Source organism: Capsicum annuum, chromosome 2, assembly GCF_002878395.1.
Source record: "Capsicum annuum cultivar UCD-10X-F1 chromosome 2, UCD10Xv1.1, whole genome shotgun sequence".
NCBI classification, from domain to species: Eukaryota; Viridiplantae; Streptophyta; class Magnoliopsida; order Solanales; family Solanaceae; genus Capsicum; species Capsicum annuum.
The window spans coordinates 126,713,677-126,739,984 of record NC_061112.1 but is presented as its reverse complement, the minus strand read 5'-3'; the positions used below and the strand labels follow the sequence as shown (position 1 = coordinate 126,739,984).

The 26,308-nt window shown below is 37.1% G+C and overlaps 2 protein-coding genes and 1 non-coding gene across 3 annotated transcripts; all 3 read left to right on the top strand.

Moving 5' to 3' along the window:
- Positions 1-615: 615 nt before the first annotated feature.
- On the top strand, positions 616-689 carry TRNAI-UAU. Its single transcript has one exon. It is a non-coding gene; the product is annotated as a tRNA-Ile (tRNA).
- Positions 690-2,711: 2,022 nt separating this feature from the next.
- On the top strand, positions 2,712-18,851 carry LOC107859309 (protein IQ-DOMAIN 9). Its single transcript, XM_016704275.2, is given in 7 exon segments — positions 2,712-3,011; positions 5,425-5,536; positions 5,869-6,033; positions 16,487-16,714; positions 17,969-18,082; positions 18,175-18,438; positions 18,440-18,851. Coding segments are annotated over 6 exon segments (942 nt in total). The 5' UTR covers positions 2,712-3,011; positions 5,425-5,461; the 3' UTR covers positions 18,536-18,851.
- Positions 18,852-22,663: 3,812 nt separating this feature from the next.
- On the top strand, positions 22,664-24,260 carry LOC107861193 (transcription factor TCP4). Its single transcript, XM_016706555.2, has one exon. It carries the CDS (start codon positions 22,929-22,931, stop codon positions 24,018-24,020), a length of 1,092 nt encoding a protein of 363 aa, XP_016562041.1. The 5' UTR covers positions 22,664-22,928; the 3' UTR covers positions 24,021-24,260.
- The last annotated feature ends 2,048 nt before the right edge of the window (positions 24,261-26,308 follow it).

The following is a 26,308-nucleotide window of genomic DNA, read 5'->3' as shown; positions in this document are numbered from 1 at the left end:
TTGAGAGAAGCTGTCGAGAGAGAGTGGTTGATTTGGATTGAAGAGGGTGTGGGTTGGGTTGATTTGTATTTTTGAAAAGATTAGAAAGTTTTGAAAATATTAATCAAGTCCACAATTAACTTGATCAAGTTTCCTAATAATGTTTGACCTATCTGTTGGTCAATGTCATCAATCCTTCATTCAAGACTTAAAAGACATCTATTCTTATTTTCTCATGTTACTCAGCAACGAACTGCCAGGCATCACATCCTCTAAGCTTCACCAAATCTCACACCAACCCGAACTACTATCACATGAGCCAAAAAAAAACATGTGCTAGCATATGATTTTCCAATAAGATTTCATATTTATGTATATAACAAAGAGACGTTTACTATTTTGTTAATCTTTTTACCCTTTTATATTATACTACTATTAGTCTATAAGTTCCATATGTTTGCAACAGTGACCTATTGCAGGTGAAAAGCTAAGCAAAGTATAATAATCACTATTGTCCACACACTTGTTCTACAAATGCCTAGTGTTCAATCATATATATGCCTTTTATTTTTGTTTTTAATAAAGACTATGATATTTACAGTAATTAAAATAAAAAAGACGCATTACACTCAGCAAGGTCCCGTAGCTCAGTTGGTTAGAGCGTTGGTCTTATGAGCCGAAGGTCGCGGGTTCGAGCCCCGCCGGGACCAGAGATTGTGACTTTTCTCCCTTTTTTTTTTAATTTTTATATTGCATCAGCTAGGCCTGCAGTGGGTCCACGCACTTACTTCTGTTGGGGCCCAATGCACCTAACACTTTTGTACCTTACAATTAATTTACGGAATACTTGTATTATTAAACAACTCAATCATAATGACCACCTTAAATATTCACCAACTAATCCATAATAGCAAAATAAATTAAGATTATTTACACATAATTATGTGCTTGGTTGATGATTTAACGATTGTGTTCACGCTTTGGGATTAGATTATAATCTTCAATAATAATTGGGACCACCATAATACCTGCAAAGAATAATTATGTATTTTTTCTATAACAAAGAATTTCCATCTTGACTTTAAGATATGTAATAAAGGAGGGAGAGGAGAGGACTAGTTGATCACACTAGACCAGATTCAATAGAGGATTCTTAATTCTTAAGTTGGCATAATATTTCTTTCCCATATCCTCAATCATTGTGCCATGAAAAAGAAGGAAGAAAAACAAGTAAACACAACAACATAAAGCTTTTTGGTTATTTTTAAATTCAGGTGGGATTTGAATTACTGGAACTGGAGTTTGCACACTCAGACTCAGTTATTGAGTTTTCAAAAAAGAAAAAACTCAAAATCTGTAAAACTAGTAACAAACCATTGCCATAAGAATCATATGTAGATTACGATGGAATGATAAATATCTCATTATTCTTAATTATAGATCTCGAATTTGAATCATATGGAGAGCTTACTCCCAAAGTGAGATATCCAGGTGATAATAAGCTAAGCAAATGTCAAAAAGAAATAAAAATAGATAATTAATGGAAAAGCTCCTAATTTTTCTAACTTTCAAATGCATAACGAGTACAAATTTTCTTTGTTTTTGACTTTTTTCGATAGATGGTCTACAAATTAGAAGCTGTGAGTGTTTTTCTCTTTACAGGTTTACATAATGTCAAATAAAGTATGCCATAAATGTTGCCTATATTTTAGTGCTAAGAGATGAGGACCATCCTAATCAAATCCCAAATATATTGCCAGAGTTAACTGGTTGTTGTGCTGTGTCCCTACAGCAGCGCAGCAGTTTATTCATTGACTAAAGAACAAAAATGCTTGATTGGGATTTGTTAGCCTCCTTTAATTCAGGACACACATCAATTATTTTAATCCAATTTTAATAGAGTAGAAAAGGAGCATTGAAATAACCGGTAAAGTTGTTGCCATGTGATCAGGAGGTAACATGTTTAAGTAGTGGAAATAGCCTCCGGCAAAATGCAAGATAAAATTATTCTCCCCCGTCTCAAATTGAGATGACACATTGATTAAGAAAAATAATTAATAACATGTCTAGTCTACCACAGTACCCTATTAAATGAAGTTTATATCTTAATTTGAAGACAAAGTAATTAATGCAAAGGGTAAAACATGAAAAAAAAAATTGTTGTCTCTTCTTGATTAATGAAAAAAAAAAGTAAATAAGAAATCAAATTAGAAAATTTGGGAGGAGTAATTTGAGACGGAGAAAATATATAATAAACTCTTGTTGTTTGATATGTGAACTTTACTTATAACAAAAACTTTAATGCGCTGGATTGACTCTTTTTTTAATTTAAACTGAGTACATTTGTTGCTCCCTTTTATATTCATTTGATTCCTTTTTTTGGGATCAACTTATATTGGAAAACATGAGATTTTGAATTCAAAGTGACAAATAAATTTGTCAATTAAGTGGGATTTAGATAAAAGTGATATTTTTTTTTTAATATTTTCGCTTCAATAGTTATAAAAATTGTCTCAACAATTATAGAAGTTGTCCTAACAACTATCAAAGTTGTTTGAAACTGCGCGAAGTTATTGAACAACTTTTATAATTGTTTGGACAATTAGTGCAGCTATCTCTCAAACAATTATCTCCAGTTATTTGAGTGAGTTTACTTTTTAATTTAATATATTATGAAATCCACTTATCACCTTTATTTAATTGAAGACGACCACGGTACTCTTAACTACTTTTTCTCGGGAAAACATGCTCAACTACCTTGTGTGATGGGGCCATGGCAAATACTCAATATTCAACACAACAGCAATCAAATTGTAACAACCTTTTGTTTTTTCTTACTACTTTTTTATTCTTTTAATGTCATCTTTCTCAAGTATTTCTTCTCTTCTACTCATCTTATTTTTTCTCACTGTCATCACTACTCTGTCACTTGGTTTTCCTCTTTTTATTCTATTTTTTCTTTGCATCTTGGAGATACCCATTGGCTAGAAACAGCTGTAGCTAAGTCTACAAGTGAAGTGTTCTTTTCTCTGGTATGCTTTCTTGTAGCCACAATTTGTTTATTCTGTTGTGTGTTTCAAGTTTATATTTTTATCTCTTCTTCTTTTAGTGTCTGGTGGAAATATGTTTATGGGTACTAGTCATTTTCTTGAAATTGGACTGCTTCGGACTGTTTTTCTTCAGCCGAGGATCCATCAGAAACAATCTATTTTTACCTCTATGGATAAGGTCCACAGTCTAAGTACACACTATCCTCCCCGGACCCCACTTGTGGGATGTTGTTGTATTCATTCTCTCGAAATATCATGAAGAAATTATAATCTGTTTGTTAATAGGAAAAAAGCAATCAAAAGATGTTACCTTGATTGATTATTGGTTCCTTCATACTGTTTCTGTGAGTAAATGTGTTTTAAGGGTTAACAATTTGGTAGTAGAAGTCAAATTAGGAGATGATTTTGGCATTGAAGGGACTTGTAGATAGAGAGTCCATATTGAAATTAAGATGATTTTTAGTAAATTGTTGAGCTTTTCTCTTGTACACCACCATGGAATAGATGGATGAATTATAGATCAGTGGTATCGATACCTAGATCATGAATAGGTAATAAGCTATGAGTATTTGAAATGTTAAGGCTGTGTGAATTTCAAACACACATAGGTTATTCCCTAAAAAAGAAGCTAGATGTTTGATTAGTCTTTTTTAGTTTGGTCAAGCACTCCTCTGTAATTATTGTTGTTTCTTTCTTAGAATTTATCTGCTCCATAGATCTATATTGATAGCTGTGATAGCTTCTTTTTGTCTTCCACGGAGCTGATAGCTTCTTTCTTTGTAACGCTTGCATCTTCTTGATGCTTTTTGTTAATGATATCCTTGTTATTTCATTTAAAAAATATATATTGATCAAATAGAATGACTAATTTGAAGTAAATGAATTTGCAAGTTCATTCTTGTTTCTGACTAAACCAAATAGGTCTTAGCCAGTATAATGTATCGGTACAGTTATAGTTTGCCCGGAAGCTTGTGTGCATAGGCTATAAACTGAATCGGCATCTATACGTTGGAATTATGCTTCACAATACCTAGCATGAGATGAGGACATGGAGCAGTTACGGCTTACTGAGGACATGACCCTAGATAGGAAGATTTGGAGGACGCGTATTAGGATGGAAGGCTAGTGCCATTTTGGGTAGGTAGGGTGGGGCATTACTTGGTGGGTGTAGTATTCTTATTATGATTTCTTGTTGCTTGTAGTATTACAATTGTATACTAGTCTTTGTTTACTCTTTCTCTGTGGCGTCTCTATGTTTTGTCTTGTTCCAGGTTTTTTGGTATGACTTTGATTACTATTCCTTGTCTTGAGCCGGGGGTCTATCGGAAACAGCCTTGCTACTTTCCCGGGAGTAGTGGTATGGACTGCGTACATCTTACCCTCTCCAGACCTCATTATATGGGAATACACTGAGTTTGTTGTTGTTGAATACCTAGCATGAGATCCAAAGTTGTTTGATAAGAGCTTTATCAAACAGTAGCTAAAATTTAAGGGGTAAAATTTGTAAAATGTTGGATAATTTTCTGGTGATTGCTGGAAGGAGTGGTAGCATTAATTGGTTAATTGCTAAATAATCCAAATAAACAAATTATATCAACTGGAAATTTTGGGAATACTGTTTATTCTTTGCTCTGATGAAGCTTTTTGTATTAAGTAATTCCTGATATGTTCTGTAGTCATGGGGATAGGCTAACTATCTGCATTTAGTTATTCTTCTTGTAGTTCAACATTACCCCGAGTATTCAGGAGCACTTAAATCTTGTTATGGTAACATATAACCTTCAGATTTAAAAGTAATGTATTTGCCTTAGGTAATGTAGTTTACCTTCAGATTTAAAAGTAATGTATTCACAAATAGAACGGCTTGGTTTATGGCGGCACAATATCCTTCTAGTCGACCAAAATTTCTCACCAGTCACCTCCCTGCAGATCACCAATGAGAAATGTGAAGTAAACACCAAAGTCTACACGAGCAAACAATTAAGGATTTGGCGCTGCCTGTAAAGTAACTCAGACATATTTAAAAGATTATCATCAAGTCTTTAAAGGAAACAGAAATCCAATATGAACCTAAAATCTTTTAATTCTGGTTGAAAATTAATTTGATCGTCTATTAGGCAGCGCTAAGTTTCTGACGATTAAAGTTGTCCATAGGCCATTGTCATTTGTGTGCTTTATTCTCAACCTGTTACATACTTGTATTTCTCCTCTTATTCTTCTGTATGTGTAAAAGGACTTCTTGTTGTCAGTTCGATCAGTTGAACAAACATTTTCATGGATAATGCCATTTGAAATATCCACTTTCTATTTTACCCACTGATGCAATATGTAAAATAAGAAACCTTTTATCTGGATGTTCATAACTAATACTGTTTCGTGTTCCATGTGTTTTCAGCTGCAGCTGAGTAAGACATATATAACAAGCACCTGCAATGGGTTCTGCAGATTGGCTTAAGAATGTAATCGGTATGAGAAAAGCAAAGGATGGGAGATCGAAAAAATTAAAGGTAAGCTGTCATACTTGTCCATAGTAATAATATTACATAACCTGATAATAATTGTTTGAAAGAAAGCGAAGGTGCTTGATTAACATTGTATTTAGGATCTTAGGGAAAAAAACAGCTGGTTAGAGACTTTGTTCTTTTCTTCTTTTTCCTTTTCTGTTTGATTGTTACCTCAAACAACAGTTGTTACGACCACAAGAGCTATCATTATTGGATATCGTGCTGCCTCAATCATTAGTCCATGACGACCCATTCCTTGTATATTTTCATTATAAATTTTAGAATCACCAGTACTTTATAAGATCATGTAGATTCATATTTTTAGTTTGAGACAGGGAACATCAGCAATCAAAAAGTCTAATGGATGCAAGGATAATCCCCTGCAGAAAGATCCTTCAAAAACAACCAATGGTGTCTTGATCAAGAATCATAGAGAATTGGGAATGCCTATTGAGGACAGAGCAGCTATCAAGATTCAGACAGCATTCCGTGCATATGTGGTAAAAGCATACTATTCAACTATTATTTATAATAAGTAGCATATCGATGCTTTTGTGATTTATTCTTCTCGCAACTATATGTTTTTTGAGTGTGTCACGACCCGAACCGAGGCCAGGCCGTGACGAGTATCCCGAACCGTGAAGGCCCGGAACACCCTTCTCTATCTGATAATCATGCACAACATTCATGTAATAGAAGATAATGCGGAAATACAAGTAACAACGGAACCATGGTCATAAGTCTAATATAAATCAATAGTGGAAAATGGAATCCAACTCCATCTATCAACACCTGAAAACCGTCTGCGAAATCTCTACTACATGACTAAGACATCAACTGTCCGAAAACTGGGACAAGGCCCCCAATAGACCAAAACCATACTGAATAATGAATGTCTAAGAGGCTAGGCCTTCCGAAGCAAAGAAGGCTCACCAACTGAACTCTGCGAACTTTGTCTGAAGACTCTACTGAGTATCTGGACCCCTAGACTGTGCCTCAGAACCTGAAAGGAGGGGGGTCAGCACAAATGTACTGACATGCAGAGTAATCCAAAAAAAAAAATAGTGATTTTTATACAAAATAAATGAGAGTCGTCATAAAACATATTATTGCAAAATGGTTCAAAACGATATGGGTATAGTATAATGATTTTTCAACAACAATGTAACACCTGAGTTAGGTGGTACACCCTACAATTTTCAGCAACTGTCAAATCCCGATTGCCGTCAAGACTTGAATATCAGTGAAGAGAGAAGAACACATAAGATCACACAACAGGGTGCCTTCATCCAAATCAAATTCGTGTGTCAGGGTTTGGCTCAAGATCACAAAGCAGGGCTCCTAACCACTTGTCCCGAATAGGGAAGACACAATATTAGGTACACGAGATCACACAGCATGGTACCAAGTTTCCCGTGTCGGCAATCCACGGTTTCCAGCATAGAGTCATTTGGCTCGTGCTTTCTTCGAGTAGCCACCTATCTCACATAAAATCAATCACATATCATACTCTGTGGGGTATCATCATACCCGACTTGCAAGTCATCGGTATCACATCAATTCTTCAACTTCTCATGTCATTTACATCATGCACATACACAAGACTTTCACCCACAACAACACATGCATAATGATTTCTCAACATATAATAGTTCAAGAAGTTTTATCATTTATGTGTAACATCATATCAATTGCAAAACTCCTGCTCTCAATAGTTTAACATAAGTATAACATGGGGTATAACACATTATCATGGGGGATTTAAAGAATTCACAATTCATACACATCACACCCTTTTGAAGTTTGGATTACATGTTCACAATTCAACCATTAGAATGCATTCAAACAAACAACCCCCTGATATTTCAATATTTCTTTCAAAATCATATCTCAAAACATATTATTGATATCAAACGAAAACCCCACTTGTAAAAACATATATATGCTTGTATAAGTTTAAAGCCTTGCATAAATTCTTTTCAAAATATGCCTATGAAATTTAGGACAACCCCACGTACCTCTATATGCAAAATTAGCGGGTGCTTCTTGAAGCCTACAATCTGAGGATTCCAAATCTCCAATTTGTTTTGAATTCCCACGGCTGAATCTTGAGTTACTTGAGATTGTTGTTTGAAGCCCTAGAAAGAGTTCTTGATACTTTTGGTGAAAAATAGGGTTATGTTGCTCAAACATACCCTAAATCTATTGTTTGAACATTTTAAGGGGTTTAGGAAAAGTCAAGAATGCCCCTATTAAGTTCTGTACGACGCTGCAAAAAATTAAACTGGAAGCCGATTTAACAGGCCACCACGACGCGCCACTATCGCGGTGGCTTGCTGGAAAATGACGAATGGGAATTTGATGGCCTCCGCGACGCGGAACCATCGCATTGTCCCACTGGATGGGATGTGGAACTTCTCCGCGATGTGCCACTATTGCGGAGTTCCATTGGAATTTGACAATTATAAATTAAGCCCTCCCCGCGACGCGCCAAAAGCCAGAGTGGCAGTGATTTACGATTAGAATTTAAATTAGCCATAGCTTCTTGCCCGGTCATCCGATTTAGGCAAATCTTACATCGTTGGAAAGATAATTCAATCATCTACGAAATAAAAAGTTGAAATCTAAGTGATTCCACAGGAATTAGATATAAATCATTCTAGAAGCTAATGCTTGGTATTTTAGGGATGAAATTTAGCTAGGAAAAACTTTGGGGTGTTACATTATCCCCTTCTTGGGATCATTCGTCCCCGAATGATAACTCGATACATAGATAAGCACGATTTCAAACATACCAAGGCATAGAAAGAATAAGCCAAGGATTGTACCTTGCATTCCGTCATTCGCTGGATAAAAAAGGCTTGGGTATCTAGCTCTCATGTCGTTTTCTGATTCCCAAGTTGCTTCTTCAACTTTCTGATTTCTCCACAACACTTTAACTGAGGCTATCTCTTTGCTCCTAAATTTTCTAACTTGGCGATCTAAGATTGCTACAGGTTATTCTTCATAAGACAAGGAGTTTGTCACTTTGATTTTCTTCAATAGGCAACACTATGGAATGGTCTCCTATGCAATTTTTCAACATGGATATGTGGAATACCGGGTGTACAAAACCCAAATTTGCAGGCAACTCTAACTCATATGCAACTCCACCTATCCTTCTTACAATCTGGTATGGCCCTATATAGCGATGACTCAACTTACCTTTCTTCCCGAATCACATAACTCCCTTCATGGGAGAAACTTTAAGAAAAACCCAATCTCCAACCTCAAACTCTAACTCTCTCCTTCTAACATCGGCGTAGGATTTCTGACGACTCTGAGTTGGCTTAAGTCGTTCTCTAATAAGCTTCACATCTTCCATTGCCTGGTGAACAAGATCAGGCCCAAACATCTGCATCTCACCTACTTCATACCATCCTATCGGAGACCTACATCTCCTCCCATACAATGCCTCGAAAGGTGCCATCTTAATACTGGAATGGAAGCTATTATTATACACGAACTTGATCAGTGGCAAGTTCTCCACCCAACTACCTTTAAAATCAATCACACAAGCCCTCAACATGTCCTCAAGGGTCTGAATGGTGCGCTCAGCTCGACCATCAGTCTGAGGGTGGAATGCTGTACTTAGATTTACCTGGGTACCTAAACCCTTCTGAAAAGATCTCCAAAACTGAGAAGAAAATTATGTACCTCGACCTGATATGATGGACACAGGTTCCCCATGTAAACGAACTATTTCTGCAATGAACAGCTTAGCATAATCTTCTCCCAAAAAGTTAGTCCTGACAGAAAAAAAGTGAGCTGTCTTAGTCAGCCTGTCTATAATCACCCAAATGAAATCATACTGGTTTCAGGACTTCGGAAGTCCTGTAATGAAGTCCATATTAATTATTTCCCACTTCCACAAAGGCAAAGCTATCTCCTGGGAAGTACCTCCTGGCCTCATATGTTCTACTTTCACTTGTTGGCAGTTCAAACACTTAGAAACAAAATTAGCCACATCACGCTTCATATTATTCCACCAATACACAGATTTCAGATTATGGTACATCTTAGTAGAACCGGGATGAACAACATACCTCGAAGTGTGAGCTTCTCTAAGGATTCTCTTCCGTAAGTCGTCTACATCCGGTACACATAATCTACCCTGACATCTCAAAATACCATCACCACTAATTTCGAAGGACATCACCTTCTGTTGAGCCACATCTTTCTTGATCTGCATCAAGATGGGATCTTTAACCTGTTTCTCCTTAACCTCTACACAAAGGGATGACTTAGCTATCTCATGAACAATCACCCCTCCATCTTCTAAATCTTAGAGTCGCACTCCTAGATTTGCAAGTCGGTGAATATGCTTCACCATCTTCCTATTTCCTTCCTCCACGTGAGAAAAACTGCACATGGATAGCCTGCCGAGGGCGTCGGCTACTACGTTCGCCTTGCCCGGATGGTAGTGCAAGCTCATGTCATAATCTTTCAAAAGTTCCAACCACCGCCTCTGCCTGAGATTTAATTCTTTCTGCGAGAAAACATACTGCAAACTTTTGTGGTCAGTAAATATATCAGCATGCACACCATACAAATAATGCCGCCAGATCTTAAGTGCAAACACCACAGCTGCTAACTCCAAATCATGAGTGAGGTAGTTCCGCTTGTGCACCTTCAATTGCCTAGATGCATAAGCTACTATCTTACCATGATGCATAAGTACACAACCAATTCCCACTCGGGACGCATCAAAATATACCACAAAACCATCTACACTCTCGGGAAGAGTCAAAACAGGAGCAGTGGTCAGCTTGTCTTTCAACTTCTTAAAACTATTTTCACACAAATCAGTCCACACAAGCTTCACATTTTTCTGAGTCAATTAGTGAGCGGAGCAGCTATGGAGGAAAAATTCTCTACGAATCTTCTGTAATAACCCGCCAAACCCAAGAAGCTCCGAATGTCGGTTGGAGTTGTGGGTCTGGGCCATTTTCTCACTGCCTCAATCTTTTGGGGATCCACTCTAATCCCGTCACTAGACATAATATGTCCCAAGAAAGCCATAGCATTTAGCCAGAATTCACATTTGGAGAACTTAGCATACAACTAATGATACTTAAGGGTCTGAAGGATAATTCAGAGGTGATTGGCATGGGCCTCCTCACTTTTGGAATAGATCAGAATATCGTCAATAAACACTATGACGAACAAGTCTAGAAACTGGCGGAACACCCTATTCATAAGGTCCATAAAGGCTGCAGGGGCGTTAGTCAACCCGAGGACATGACTAAGAACTCATAGTGACCATATCGGGTTTGGAAGGCTGTTTTGGGGATGTATGATTCCTTAACTTTCAACTGATGATAGCCCGAACGAAGGTCTATTTTTGAAAAACACTTAGCACCCTGAAGCTGGTCAAAAAGATCATCAATCCTAGGAAGAAGATATTTGTTTTTAATAGTGACCTTATTCAACTGGCGGTAGTCTATGCGCATACGAAGGGAACCGTCTTTCTTTCGCACGAAAAGTCCAGGTGCACCCCAGGGGGAAACACTAGGATGTATAAAACCTCTGTCAAAAAGGTCTGCTAGCTGTTCTTTCAACTCTATCAGTTCTGCAGGAGCCATTCTATATGGCGGAATAGAAATAAGACGGGTATCTGGCAACACATCAATACTAAAATCTATCTCCCTATCAGGTGGAATTCCTGGGAGATCTTCGGGAAAGACTTCTGGAAATTTATTTATCACGGGGACAGAATGAAGAAGAGGACTCTCAGCGCTAGAATCTGTAACCCAAATAAGATGATACAACCAACCTTTAGAAATAAGTCTACGGGCTCTGAGATAGGATATGAAGTGCCCTCTAGGTGCTAAAGAATTCCCTTCCCATTCTATCACTGGCTCATTCAGAAACAAAAAAGTGACTCTTTGGGTTCTACAATCTAGTGTGGCATAACACAAATGAAGCCAGTCTATCCCTAAGATAGCATCAAAAGCAACCATATCAAGTTCTATAAGGTTTGTCACGGTCTCCCAGCTAAGAATAGACACAACACAATTTCTATACACCCTTCTAGCAACAACAGAATCACCCACCGGAGTGGAAATAAAGAAAGGTTCAGAAATCACTTCGGGCTCAAACCCAAAACCAACAGCCACATACGGGGTCACATAAGATAAGGTAGATCCAAGATCAAGCAACATATAAACATCACGGGAAAATATTTGTAACATACCGATGACAACATTTGGTGAAGCTTTCGCCTCCTGGCAGTTAGTCAAAGTGTATAACCGGTTGCGACCGCTCCAGGTAGCTGAAGGGACTCCCTTAGGGGGAAGAGCCGTGGAGGCGGCTTGGGACTTAGTACCCCCAGCATTCCCTCCAGCAGAAGGGCAGTCTCTCTGAAGGTGACCCACTTTGCCACAAGAATAACAATTTCTCCTCTCAAAATAACACTTCTCTGGGTGATTCTTTCCGCAAGTCTCACACCGCGAAAAAGTACAATGCTGCTGAGACACACTGCCCTACGACTAAGTATCTAGAGCTCTGGATCTATGGTGAGTCTAAAAACTCTGAGATTGTTTGTCTGTCTGGGCGCTGGGGCGCTGGTCGCTGACTGTGCATTACTCCAAAACTTCTTCTTCTTCAACCACTTATTACCCAGTTACCACTTTGCGGCTGACTATGGTGCTGGTCCGCTGTTCTGGCCCTCTTTGCTAGCCTATCTTTATCTCTAGATTCAACAATCTTTTTCCTCTTCTCCTCTACCTACTGCATATGAACAAACATTCTAGCAAAGTCCCTATCCCTATTGAGCATCACCCCGTGACACTCAAGTGCTAAGTCATTGGAAAGGCCAGATGCAAACTTCCTCATTCGGGCTCTCATGTTTCTAGTCATCTCTGGTGCAAAGCGAGCAAGCTGATTAAATTTTAGAGTGTACTCTTGGACACTTATTTTTCCTTGTTTCAGATTCATGAATTCTTCAGCCTTGGATTCCCTCAACTCTAGAGGAAAGAACCTGTCAAGAAAAGCTTCTACCAACTCATCCCAAACTGTGGGCTCAGTATTATCCCCTTTCGCATTCTCCTACTCATTATACCACTAGTTTGCAACATCTTTAAGCTGGTATGTTGCTAGCTTTACTTCTTCCACCTGATTAACATACATTACTTTGAAAATTTTCTTCATTTTATTTACAAAGTTTTGCGGATCTTCTTCTACCTTAGTGCCCATGAATTTGGGAGGATTCATCCTCATGAATTAGCCCACCCGAGTAGCTTCAAAAGTAACAGATGCAGACCTAGTATCTTCTTACCGCTGAGTCTACGCAGCCACCAACTATGCTAGCATATGAATAGATTTCCTGAACTCTGCATTTGATAAATTCCCCTGAGAAGTTAGGGGACAGTTCACATTAGTCCTAGGAGCCCGAGGGGGACTGGTCGGGAGCCCCGGAGTAGGGACGGGCTCAGGTGTATGTGCTCTGTTACGTGTCCTCATCCCGTGAATGGGATGGACCTCATCTGACTGAGCATTCTGATCAATAACACGACGTGGAGGCATAGTTATTTTTCTGAAATATAAGAGATCATTGATTCGAGGAAAGATTAGACTCCAAAGCATGAACTAAATCACAAAGAGGGGAAACATTCCTAAATGCCTAGTAGCCCCCTGCCTATAAGTGTGGCGCGCTACATACCCATAAACAAGACTCTACCCGATGCGATTTTGCAGACACCCTGAGACCATGAATTATGCTTTGATACCAAGTTTGTCATGACCCGAACCGAGGCCCAGGCCGTAACGAGTATCCCGAACCGTGAAGACCTTCTCTATCTGATAATCATGCACAACATTCATGTAATAGAAGATAATGCGGAAATATAAGTAACAACGGAACCATGGTTATAAGTATAATATAAATCAATAGTGGAAAATAAAATCCAACTCTATCTATCAACACCTGGAAATCGTCTGCGAAATCTCTACTACATGACTTAGACATCAACTGTTTAAAAACTCGGACAAGGCCCCCAGTAGACCAAAACCATACTGAATAATGAATGTCTAAGAGGCTAGGCCTTCCGAAGCAAAGAAGGCTCACCAACTGAACTCTGCGAACTTTGTTTGAAGACTCTACTGAGTATCTGGACTTCTAGACTGTGCCTCAGAACCTGAAAGGAGGGGGGTCAGCACAATGTACTGGCACGCACAGTACTCCAAAAACAAATAGTGATTTTTATACAAAATAAATGAGAGTCGTCATAAAACATATTATTGCAAAATGGTTCAAAACGACATGGGCATAGTATAATGATTTTTCAACAACAATGCAACACTGCTGAGCTAGGTGGTACACCCTACAATTTTTACCAACTGTTAAATCCCGATTGCCGTCAAGACTTGAGTATCAGTGAAGAGAAAAGAACACACAAGATAACATAACAGGGTGCCTTCATCCAAATCAAATTCGTGTGTCAGGGTTGGGCTTAAGATCATAAAGCAGGGCTCCTAACCACTTATCTCGAATAGAGAAGACACAATATTAGGTACACAAGATCCCACAGCATGGTACTAAGTTTCCATGTCGGCAATCCACGGTTTCCAGCATAGAGTCATTTGGCTCGTGCTTTCTTCGGGTAACCACCTATCTCACAATAAAATCAATCACATATCATACTCTGTGAGGTATCATCATACCCGACTTGCAAGTCATCGGTATCGCATCAATTCTTCAACTTCTCATGTCATTTACATCATGCACATACACAAGACTTTCACCCACAACAAGAAGTTTTATCATTTATGTGTAACATCATATCAATTGCAAAACTCCTGCTCTCAATAGTTTAACATAAGTATAATATGGGGTATAACACATTATCATGGGGGATTTAAAGAATTCACAATTCATACACATCACACCCTTTTGAAGTTTGGATTACATGTTCACAATTCAACCATTAGAATACATTCAAACAAACAACCCCCTGATATTTCAATATTTTTTTCAAAATCATATCTCAAAACATGTTATTGATATCAAATGAAAACTCCACTTGTAAAAACATATATATGCTTGTATAAGTTTAAAGCCTTGCATAAATTCTTTTCAAAACATGCCCATGAAATTTATAACAACCCCACGTACCTCTATATACGAAATTAGCAGGTGCTTCTTGAAGCCTACGATCTGGGGATTCCAAATCTCCAATTTGTTTCGAATTCCCACGGTTGAATTTTGAGTTACTTGAGATTGTTGTTTGAAGCCCTAGAGAGAGTTCTTGATACTTTTGGTGAAAAATAGGGTTATGTTGCTCAAACATACCTAAATCTATTGTTTGAACGTTTTAAGGGGTTTGGGAAAAGTCAAGAATGCCCCTATTAAGTTCTGTACGATGCTGAAAAAAATTAAACTGGAAGTCGATTTAACGGGCCACTGCGACGCGCCACTATCGCGGTGGCTTACTTGAAAATGACGAATGGGAATTTGATGGCCTCCGCGACACGGAGCCATCGCGTTGTCCCACTGGATGGGACGTAGAACTTCTCCGCGATGTGCCACTATCGCGGAGTCCCACTGGAATTTGACAATTACAAATTAAGCCCTCCCCGCGACGCGCCAAAAGCCAGAATGGCGGTGATTTACAACTAAAACTTAAATTAGTCATAACTTCTTGCCCGATCATTCGATTTAGGCAAATCTTACATCGTTGGAAAGCTAATTCAGTCATCTACGAAATGAAAAGTTGAAATCTAGTAATTCCACAGGAATTAGATATAAATCATTCTAGAAGCTAAGGCTTGGTATTTTAGGGACGAAATTTAGCTAGAAAAAACTTTGGGGTGTTACAGAGTGACTTTTCTTCTGATAACTTCTCTTGATACTCAAATATTGCAGTTACAGAGTGATATAAACCTTCCTTTCTGTCTTTTGTCCTGATTGTCAGACACACACTCCCAAATTTAGGACACTAACTTATCATTTTTATGTATCCGATATCCTAATTGTCCAATGCTCACATTCAATTAATTCTTATGGTTTATTTTGCATCTTTGGCCGGGTTGAGGCACTAGTGAATTTCTTTAACATTACTTGAAGTAAAAGTTCCTGTATCCTTCCAGTGTGGCTTATTGGTTTAGTACAAAGGGAACGGATGATTTCAGATATGCGTCCTGTAACCTCAAATTATGCAGTGTGATATCTCTTAGGTTGTGTTTCTATGTGCATTACTGTTGTATATGTTTTATATTCTTTTCTCTAAATAAAGGGCAATCTTATTGTGCCCTTCACGGTGTCTCAGCTAGATGGTGGATCTTTATACCAAAGATCCTTTTGTCAGCTGTTTAATTATACTCCCTCAGTTTCACTTTGTTTGGCGTAGATTGACTTGGTACAAAGTTTTTAATAGATAAAGGAGAACTTTCTAAACTCGTGGTCTAAAATACATCATAACATTTGTTGTGTCCCAGTCTTTTTGGAATGAACTAATCGAAAAAGTGCCAAATAAAGCAAAGCAGAGGATATAACAAATAAGAGTGGGAGTGTATCTTTCAAACCTCTGTAACAACAACTATTACTGCGCCTTAATCCCAAACTAGTCGGGGTCAGCTATGTGTATCCTCATTGACCGTGTTATTCCATTCAAACTCATCTCAGACCAATATTATCTTTCAAACCTTTGAAACCAAAGTAAAACAGCTCTGATTAATCAGGGAAAACTTCTATTTTACTTCTGTAATTTTGAAAACTTTTGGACGAGCATAGTAAGGCAGTTGTTTAAATTATCCCGTGCATAATTGATGCTCAGGTGCTGTTCGAGGTTCTTATTGGTGTCATTTTTTCTTATCTTACATGACGATATTGTTCTACTATTGTCTGAATCATCCAAAGAAAGTGCTTCAACTCCTCTTCAGGTTGAATAGATTTTTCTCTTTCTCCGTTTGCAGGCTAGGAAAACTTTACGTCAATTGAAAGGAAATACAAGGTTACAGTCCCAGACACAACGTCTTTCAGTGAAAAAACAAGCGTCATCAGCTTTGAACTATATCCATTCATGGAACAGGATGCAAACTGAGATTAGAGCTCGCCGTGTCCATATGGTAATGGAAGGGCATCTTAAGCGGAAGAAACATGAGAATCAATTGAAGCTAGAGGCAAAGCTTCAAAATGTAGAGGTTAGTTAATAGTTAGTGACGTTCTTACGCCCGCTAATTGTTTATCCTACTTGCTTTTCTCCCCAGTCTTTGAAACCTTCAAATCAGTATTTGCTTTTTCTTCTTGCGATCAAGAGATTTTCTTGCCTTCAACTTTAGTCATTTCTGTTAAACCCTATATAAATGATCCATTAGAGAAGATTATTCTTTGGTTGCAAGATAATTAAAAATAAACTTCCACTATTAGAAGGAATGCGTGGAATTCCGTTAATAAAAGTCAGATATCCAAACTCATTGTGTCAAAATGGATGTTCCAGCTTGCTGCATTTGTTTTCATAGAGTATAATGTATGGTACTAAACTCTCATAATCTCAAGCCTTTGTTTTAACAGAAATCAAGCTAAAAACTTCTCGTGCAAGAACACTTCGACAAACTTCATGCTTAAACTGCATTCTGTTTTTCTTTTTTGTATTCGTCCAGTCATAGGAGCATCACATTGTCTATGTCTTATGATGCCTTCTCAGTCATGCTGTGTTCTATATGCATACTGCAGTTCTTACACCGACACAAGCAAATGTTTTCTATACTACTGTTGTATTTTAGAAAAAATAGTCTGTCAAAAAGTGAAAAAGTATCAAACTTGTAGATGTCCCAAGAAAGGTTTTATCTTGGTTTGTGGATATTACTGTAAAGAAAGATATTTTTTGAACTTTCATATCCCTCTTTCTGAAATTCATTTGCAGTTGAACTTCACAATTTTGTTATCACTGTAATACAAAGACAAGATATCGGCAAGATCATTCTTTGGATCAGTTTATCAGAGATTTAAAGGCGCTAGAGTAATCAAAGTTGAAACATTTATGGATTTTCTCAGTGTCTTTTGGATTTGGTTAGCACCTAGTGAAGTTTCTAAAATATATGACAACAGACTACAATCTGATTTAAAGAGAAGTGGATCATCTTATTCTTAGGTTGTGATAACAAATTTCTCAACTCCCTCTAGTAGCTCCTTCATTAACAAGTCTTCAGTCAGACACCAAACCAGGATATATAGCTGATAGTTGTCACTTGACAAAAATCACGAATGATGCTCTATTTGGGACTGAGGTGTAATTGTTTTCGTCCTCTCAAGCAAAAAGTAGACACTAAAAACTTGCACAAACCCATATTTAGATAGTTTTCCTCTAGTTGTGTTTGCCTAGTCTCGTCCATGGTGCAATTTTAAGTCCTACCTAGCTATATTATATCCCGCTAACATGAGTGAGCGGCTGACAGATAGAATGGAGTGGTGGCCCTGAAACAATGGAAGTTATTCTAGCAAGGATTCACCAGAGAGAAGAAGCAGCTATTAAACGGGAGCGAGCTATGGCCTATGCATTTTCGCATCAGGTATATTAAACTGGATGACAATATAATCTTTAGCTTGTTTAACACTATTATGATTTCAGAACAGGAATCCCTACTGAAATATTATGTAACAGTGGAGGGCCAATTCCAACCACCCAGTATTTGGATCTGGAAATAATGAAATGGGCAAAGCTAACTGGGGCTGGAGCTGGAGGGACTGCTGGATCGCTGCTCGACCATGGGAAAGCCGAGTTTCTGTTAACGCAAGTCCAAAGAAAGTGAACGATAAACCAAGCAAGATCACCATTAAAAGTATTACTAGCCCAACAAAGAAAACACCAGTTTCTGTTAAATTAACTTCTCCCAATTGGAAAGGCACTATAAAAGCTAGAAAGTCCAATGAAGTACGTAGCTGCACAAAAAGTGAGCAGCAAAGCTAAGGAAGCTGTTGTTGAAAAACAAGAGGTTGTAGTAGAAACTAGCTCAAAAGCATAACATGTTGAAGCCAAAACATTTCGGTTTTTCGCATATCGCTGAGGATGGTGGTTGGAAAAACTAGTAGTAAGTTAAATCGCGGAGCCTCAGTTGATGTATGTAGTGTGCTTTGTTTGAGTTTTTGGTCGCTTGCTATCTTGAAACCTCTTAGCTTGCGTCCTTTTGTCATCATTTTCGTTATTTTTCCAAATTATTCTCTCTTATAAGTTTTTCATAGGTTAGCATGTGTATAGTGTCACATCTCGTCGGAAAGGATTTGTATTATTATATTTTTAAGGCCAACATATTATTTAATTTCCTTGTCTTTTGACCAGAACATATGTGTTGATCGATCGACATATTATACATAATACTAAAATTTCAAACTTAGCACTCATAAATACAAGTTCCCACAGGTCCAAGTAACACTTTTTCACTTTATGGCCATTAAATAGTACTCCTAAAAGATGTTGAAAAAGTTATGGGGTATTTGAAAATTCACAACAAAATGCATGCCTAAAAAGATAAAATGAAGAAACTGAAATACGTGGGTTCTGAATTCTGCTTCTAAGTCATCTAGTTACCTTTATGCATGCCACGCCTAGAAAGATAAAAGAAGCAACTTGAATATACGAATTAATTATTTTTTCCCTCGTTTCCTTTTCTTTTTTGTCCCTTTTTTTTCGTAATTAGTCACCTAGTTATTGATAAAGCAAAATTATTTTTGCCCTAATAGCAAAGCTAAGGATACACTTTATATGACAATACTATATATGATGAGGAGTGAAATGTGAAACTATGTATTAAGATATAATTTGGCTTAAAGTTAAACTACTTTATGGTAGAGAAAGTGCCTAGATGTTATGATCACGTGGTTGGAGGGAAAAAGTAGATTAAAATACTGCTTAAAAAGGAATAGGGCAATACACTTAACAGCTACATAAAATTTCTAATTAATGAATATCATCAACTAATTGAAGTCAATTATATATGCAGCTTTTCTCTAATTAGACCCTTTTCAGCTTTTAGGCTGGCTAGAGTTATTGGCGGCAAGTTGTGGATAGCCTATAGGTCATGAAGTGGATTGAGAACTATTAGGTCTCGGGTTCATATATAATTTATTTCATTAATTGTGGTGCGTACAAGTTGATTCAGACATTATATTAAAATAAAAAGAGTTATGGGTCGTAACAAAGGAAAGATTTAATAATGGATTAGACTAGAGAAAACCAAATCTATAAAAGCATAATTTGTGATTAATTAGGCTAGTATCCCTTAGTTATCAGCATATTCTTGAAGTTTTAATTTGGACAATGGTTTAAGTTTTTCTTCTTTTTCTCATAAGGAAAGATTCTTTTTATTTTCAGATATGACGTTACGTTACAACTTTAATTTAATTTAATTTGTTTCTCCTAGCTATTTGTAAATTGTAACTTCTTCAACCAAAATGGGAAAACAAAATCCTTACCCGATTTTGTAATATTCTCTTTCACGTTTGCAAAAGATATTCCAAAGATCAAAATTAGTACTTCTTTGTATTCTTATGAAACATGCTGATTCGATGGGAAATGAGTGAAAAAATTATATTTTATAACACATATTTTTCATTAACTCGTAATAGAAAAAAGCTTATATTTCTAGTAGTGTGTCTAATTCTAATAAATGGCAGAAACTAAATTTTGCATGTCAAAAGATATTACAAATAAGTTTCTTCCTTCACTTGGAAGCCGATGGCATTTATGGAAAATAAATTTTTATATAGAGATAATCATCATATCAAGTACTTATAATCAACCAAAGGTAACAAGGGTTCGTGGTACCCTTTAACAAAAATACATTGGTTATCTTTTACCATACAAGCTATATATAGGATTAAAGCGTCAACTCAAACAACAACAACAACAATTTAGTGCATTAACGTTTCCGCTATCACTATATGCGAGATCCAAAATCTATATCTATAGTACACAATCTTCCTTGTATTCATGTTAGGAGTTGTTTCCACGACTTGAACCCGTCTTATTGAAAAAAGAAAAGAAGAAAAGGTATTCACATGAAAAGGAAGGGGGATTCACGTGATGTACAGTAGTGGGTAATAAAAGACCATGCACATGCACGCATGCAATTAGTTCTAATTCCTTGAGCCCAGGAGGGCCCTCAAGTAACCAGATCGACGACGCTTGAAAAATACTTATTGCATAGTAATAAATTCAATTAATTCGTGATTAATTAAAAAAGGCAATTAATTTTGGTATAAAGTAAAGGCATAGAAGCACACCACAACGCTAACTATTACTCCCAGAGGCCACAAACAATGTACAAATTAAATTGTAGCAATAGGTCGGTAGTAGTTGTCTAGTTTCCTGCTAATTACGCTATTAGTATATACCAAAGGTGGTTTAATTAAATCCTCTTCGTCTAAAAGTATATTGCACATATAAATAAAAGATAATTTTCGTGCATAAGAAGAAACAAAAAATATAGTAGTAAAGGGCACAAAATATTGCTTTAATTGTAAGTTCACTTCCTAGTTTTGATATCCTTTAACAGTTTTTTTCTTTTTTTGAATCATTTTTGCAAGGCAAAAAGAAATGAAGTGGGGTAGAGGGTCACATTCATTTTGAGTAACCTACTCATGTATTTACTACTTTGATTAATTAAACTAGAGGCGATTTAATTTAAGCTTGGTGATTAATTTCAGGCAAGTGTTTCTGGCGAGAGCAGGTTAAATTAAAGTAACTGAAAAACATTAGTAAGAGTAATAACTATTTGCACTGATGAGAGGTTGTATTGTATGGTGCACACTAAATGGATGTCATAAAAGGTGAGATCGATGTATGAATCCCCAAGAGTAGAATGAGTTGGCTCTTTACCTTGTTAGGAGACTGGACAATGAATGATTTAGGGTGAGAGGGTTGGCACAAGTCATGAAATTAATAAAGACTAGGTATTAGTATAGTTGTATACTTGTAGTATTTCATTACTCTCTTCGTTTATTTTATTTGTCTACTTTTCTATTGACACAAGGATTAAAAGGTAGAAGATGATATAGGGATAATTTTACCATAATACCTTTGAATATAATAAATTTAATGCTTTCGGAAATGCATTAGATAATGAATTGTATTTAATGTTAAGAGTAAAATGAGTAGAAATAGTAAATTATCTATTGATTTTATAAAGTGGGCAAGTTTACATCAATGAGAGGCAATCAATGTGATAAAATTTAGAAGGTTTCTTTCAATTTCTTTTTTAATTCCAACATAATGAAAAACATATTTACAAGATGTTGGGAGGATGGTATGTTCAAGATTTAGATATATATAAATGAGTTTTTTAGGTTGGGAGTAGGATTTTTGCAATGTATGCTTCATTTGAATTTGTTATTGATAGTACATATATAGTGGCTAGTGAGTAGCAAGTTGTGAGTTCAATTGAATTTGCATGTACAGACCAGTAATCATAGGGACAATGACAAAATGATGGTGTTTCATACAATATATATAACTAGGGGATATTGTCATCAGGAAGGAACAACGGTAAGGTTGCGTACACACCATCTTCCCAAACCTCATTTGTGGAATTACATTGAGTATATATGTCGTATAAATACGGATGTTGTGAAAGGTCAAGGCCGGTGACAGTATGTAGTGAATGCTGGCTTTCATCAAAAGTGCAGCCTTTATATACAAAAAGCAATTCAACTGGGTTTCAGAACTCACTCAGAACCAGCCTTTTCTTTTGCAATGTACATTATATACCATAATTGAACTTTAGAAAATCTTGTACCCTCTAATAATATAATACTTTGACCACTTACAAAGACACGAATAACCCAAAAAGAAGATAAAATTACTTATTGGTGTAAAGTGTACCCAATTCCAAACTCTTTAATTTTGATCTCCTGTCTCTGTGTGAGGCATGTACTACTGTACCATCTTTTTCCCTCTTGGGCCTACTGACTACATGCATGAATGTAAAATGGCCTCTTTTCATTTTCACATACTCAATATTTGTTGTTATGTAAGTATAACTTATCTGCATATATGATAGGGACATATATTTAAGCAAATTGGGACACACACCTGAAAGTCCTATATGCTCTACTAGAGTATTTGATACTTGTTTTTACAATTTTTCTGTTTCTCACCTATTGTTCGGTAACTGTTTTGGACTCCTACTAATTCGAATTTGGCTAGAAAGTTTCGTTTTGGAGAAAGCGCCCCCTATCAAAAAGTGGCACCATTCTTTAGTGTTACTACTTACTGATTACAGCCTTACAATTAGCTTATGTAAAGCTAACCTTTAAGGGGCCCAAAGTCACAGTGGCTTTATTATTAAAGCAGTTGCCAAGTGCCAACACTAAAAAAAGTTAAAAGGTGGAAGATAGATTACTTGGAATCTAAATCCTCCAATGAATCATCAGCTTCAAGTATCAGATGAAGAAGAGGAGGAAGAGGAAGCTTTTCAAGAAAATGGCATTGAAAACCTTCAAAGTCACTACCAAAACCAGCACATCCAGCAATTGCCACAGCCACTCTGCCCAAAACCAGCAAAATGGGCTAATTTCACAGCATGTGAACAAGAATTGAACAAAGTGACAGAACAAATGAAGCCAAAGAGAGCTAAAATGGACGTGATAGAAGTCCACGGAGGCCGAATTATACGAGCCACAGGAAGAAAAGACAGGCACAGCAAGGTTTCAACGGCAAAGGGTCCGAAGGACCGAAGAGTTAGGCTATCACCAAACACTGCAATTCAGTTCTATGATGTGCAAGACAGGCTTGGCTACGACCGTCCAAGTAAGGCCATTGATTGGCTGATTAATGAAGCTAAAGCTGCAATTGATGCTCTTGGTGAGTTCCCTAGTAATTCCCATTGTACTAAACTTAATTCCAAAATGCAGTGTTCATTTGATCAACAACAAAACCCAAGATTTAGTAGTGTTTCCAATACTGAATGTGGAGTTCAGGACAACCAGCAGGAGGTGAATTATGACATCCCAATTCAGAATGTTAACTTGTTTCCATCATCTGATGGTTCCAAGAATCCATTCTTCAGTGAGTTCCACAGCTACCCAAATGTCCATTTTCTCAATTTCCAGTCTTTACAAGACAACACAATCCTTTCCTCTAGCAATCATCATCAAGGTAGCTTCTCAACCACCACTTCAATTCCTTTGAATTCCAACATGGAAATGGCTAGATTTAGAAGAAGTCTAAATGAGAATATTGCAAGTTCAAATTCAAGAAATGGAGAGGTGGGAGAGGATTCCTCATTGAATCATTTAGCACATCATTTCCCATCAGTTTTAAGTCAAAATCAGGTCTTTTCTCATAGGGAACCCCTTCAGTCCAGCATTTTTCCTCTAACCAGAGATCCATTAAGCACACAACATCACACACTTTCTTACGGATTTGCCAATGATGGTTTCTCAGGAGTAACTTCGAGTGCACCAAGAATTCAAGGGGAAGAAGAGCAGGGCACAATGTTTTCTGCTTCTTGACCCACTGCATTATCAAGATTCACCATCAGAATATATAGATAGACTTAGTTTTTTCTACTATATATTTCCTTTTCAGAATCTTTTTTCTTTTTCTCAGGAGCTGAAATCTTTGCTGCGTGGACCTAATGCACAATTTCTTATGTTATTTATTACTGTATTAGTATTAGTAGTATTTTTGATATGAGATGTTTATCCAAATTTTATTACCTTCTTGTCTCTAATTAAGCTTCTGTAAAATTCTTACTACTGTCGTTCTAATTTTGCTTTAATTGGATGATCATCATAATCTCAATTTGGAGGGTGTACGAGTGAGACTACTCGAGTTGATCAAATGGTAAGCACCCTCCACGGCTCCACCTCCGATGCTGAGGTTGTGGGTTCGAGAGCAAAAGCGGTGGAGGGATAAAAAGAGGGGATACAAGTTAAGAAGATCGAGGAAAAAGAAAAATCGCAAGACATTGGCTGTTAGGTTTAAAATCGGGATATGATATCCCAAATTAACCAGGACTATAACCTGATTATCCACATTATAGTCCCGATCGTAATACGAATTTTTGTTAATACCTCTAATTAAATACAGAATAAATTTAATTTCAAATCCTCAGCCGGGTGTCATGACCTGTATTAATGGTCGCGTGAGACACATACATTAGGGTCACGTGAGAGGCACGGACAGTCCACTTCAATATAAACACAATGAACTATTGTGATGGAGGGAACGAATTATTTTGGTAAAATCCCAACAATCTTTTCCTCTCATTCTCTCATTTCTCTCTCTTCTTCCTAACTACTTCTTCTTCCTCCTCTCGACTAATTCTATCCCTAATCGCCATTGAAGGTGACGATTGGAGCTTCCATGGCGACTTATCTCTCGTAGTATCCAATTCAATTTATCAATTGTAATAGCTAGTTTGTATTGAATTTGGATTAGCAATAAAAATTTTCCTTTCACGATTTCAATTTTTCTTTCATTATCAAAGTACATAACAATTGGTATTAGAGAACGAACCTGTCTCGACTGTGGGTAGTAATTCGAAGAAGATGTTTGCGGAATCATCGACTTTGACTGAATTGGTTGAACGAAACAATGCCAATAGAAGGGGCTTTGTGGATGGAATTATGGAATAATTGTGGATTTAAAACAATTTCAGAGTTGGGGTGAGGATTGCATATGCAGTGTTGACTGCCAATGCAACTCATGTGTTTATGGGTGTTTACGTAGTTTTGACTGCCAATGCAATTTTTGTCTTAATGTCTATTTGGGGGAAATGAATGAAGGGGACAACCAATCTGAGGTGGGTTCTTGCAACCAGGCTATTGTTGAATTGCTGAAAGTGGAAAACAACAGTGAAGTCAATTTAGAATACAAAGCAGATCAGATGTTTGGCGAATTTCTTCAATGGGCAGAAGATGAAATTCTAGTTGAACTTCACTCCATCCACAATACAAATACCACGGAGATCGAAATTGTGGGCTTACGTTTGAATTCACGACTTTATATTCTTGATGTTGAGGATACAATATCGAAATTGATGTGTCTCGACGATTTGCCATACAAGGGACATAAACTTGACATAGAGTTTGGTGGCAAGCTATTCAATATAAAGCTGGAAAGGCATTGTTTGGCAGAATGTTGTGGCTCGCTTACAACTACTGGTTTTCTTCCACATGTTTTGGGTTTAAACAGTTGTAATTGGGTTGACACAGGGCAAGCTTTTTAGGCTTTTCTTGATAGGGTAAAGTCGGGTATGTATTCATTCAGTTGTTGTTTGCTTACCACATTTCTTGGCACTACAAGACATTATTCAATTATTGTTGTGGATGATTTCAAGAAGATCATTCATATGTTATCTTGTCACATTGATTCCACGCCCAATGATCAAAGTATTTTGAATCAATTTCCCATTGAGCCTGGAGCAAACTTGTTTATAGTAACCCCTGGCGGATATCTCCAAATTCTACAATTACAACTTGGGTCATATGTACACACTTTATTATCTGTGAAGGACATATTTCAGCATTGGGTTCCAGGAATTAGTTGTGAGTTCATGGCCACAAGATCAAATGCCTCTAGACTCTATGTGTTGCCTCAAAGAAGTGGTTGTTTTCTGTGGCATGTGGACTCCATATTTGGTGTTGTAGGCCATCTGTTTTTGGTTGTAATACAGTTTCAACTTCACATTACCATTCGGAGCACACTCCTTGATGAGCTGCGAAAGTACGGACAAATGAACGAAATGACCCAAGTCAATTCATGGCTTGGATGTACTTTAGGCTTACACATTTGC

Coding starts and splice junctions, on each gene's coding strand:
- LOC107861193 (XM_016706555.2), top strand. CDS start 22,929: ATGAATCATCAGCTTCAAGTATCAGATGAAGAAGAGGAGGAAGAGGAA.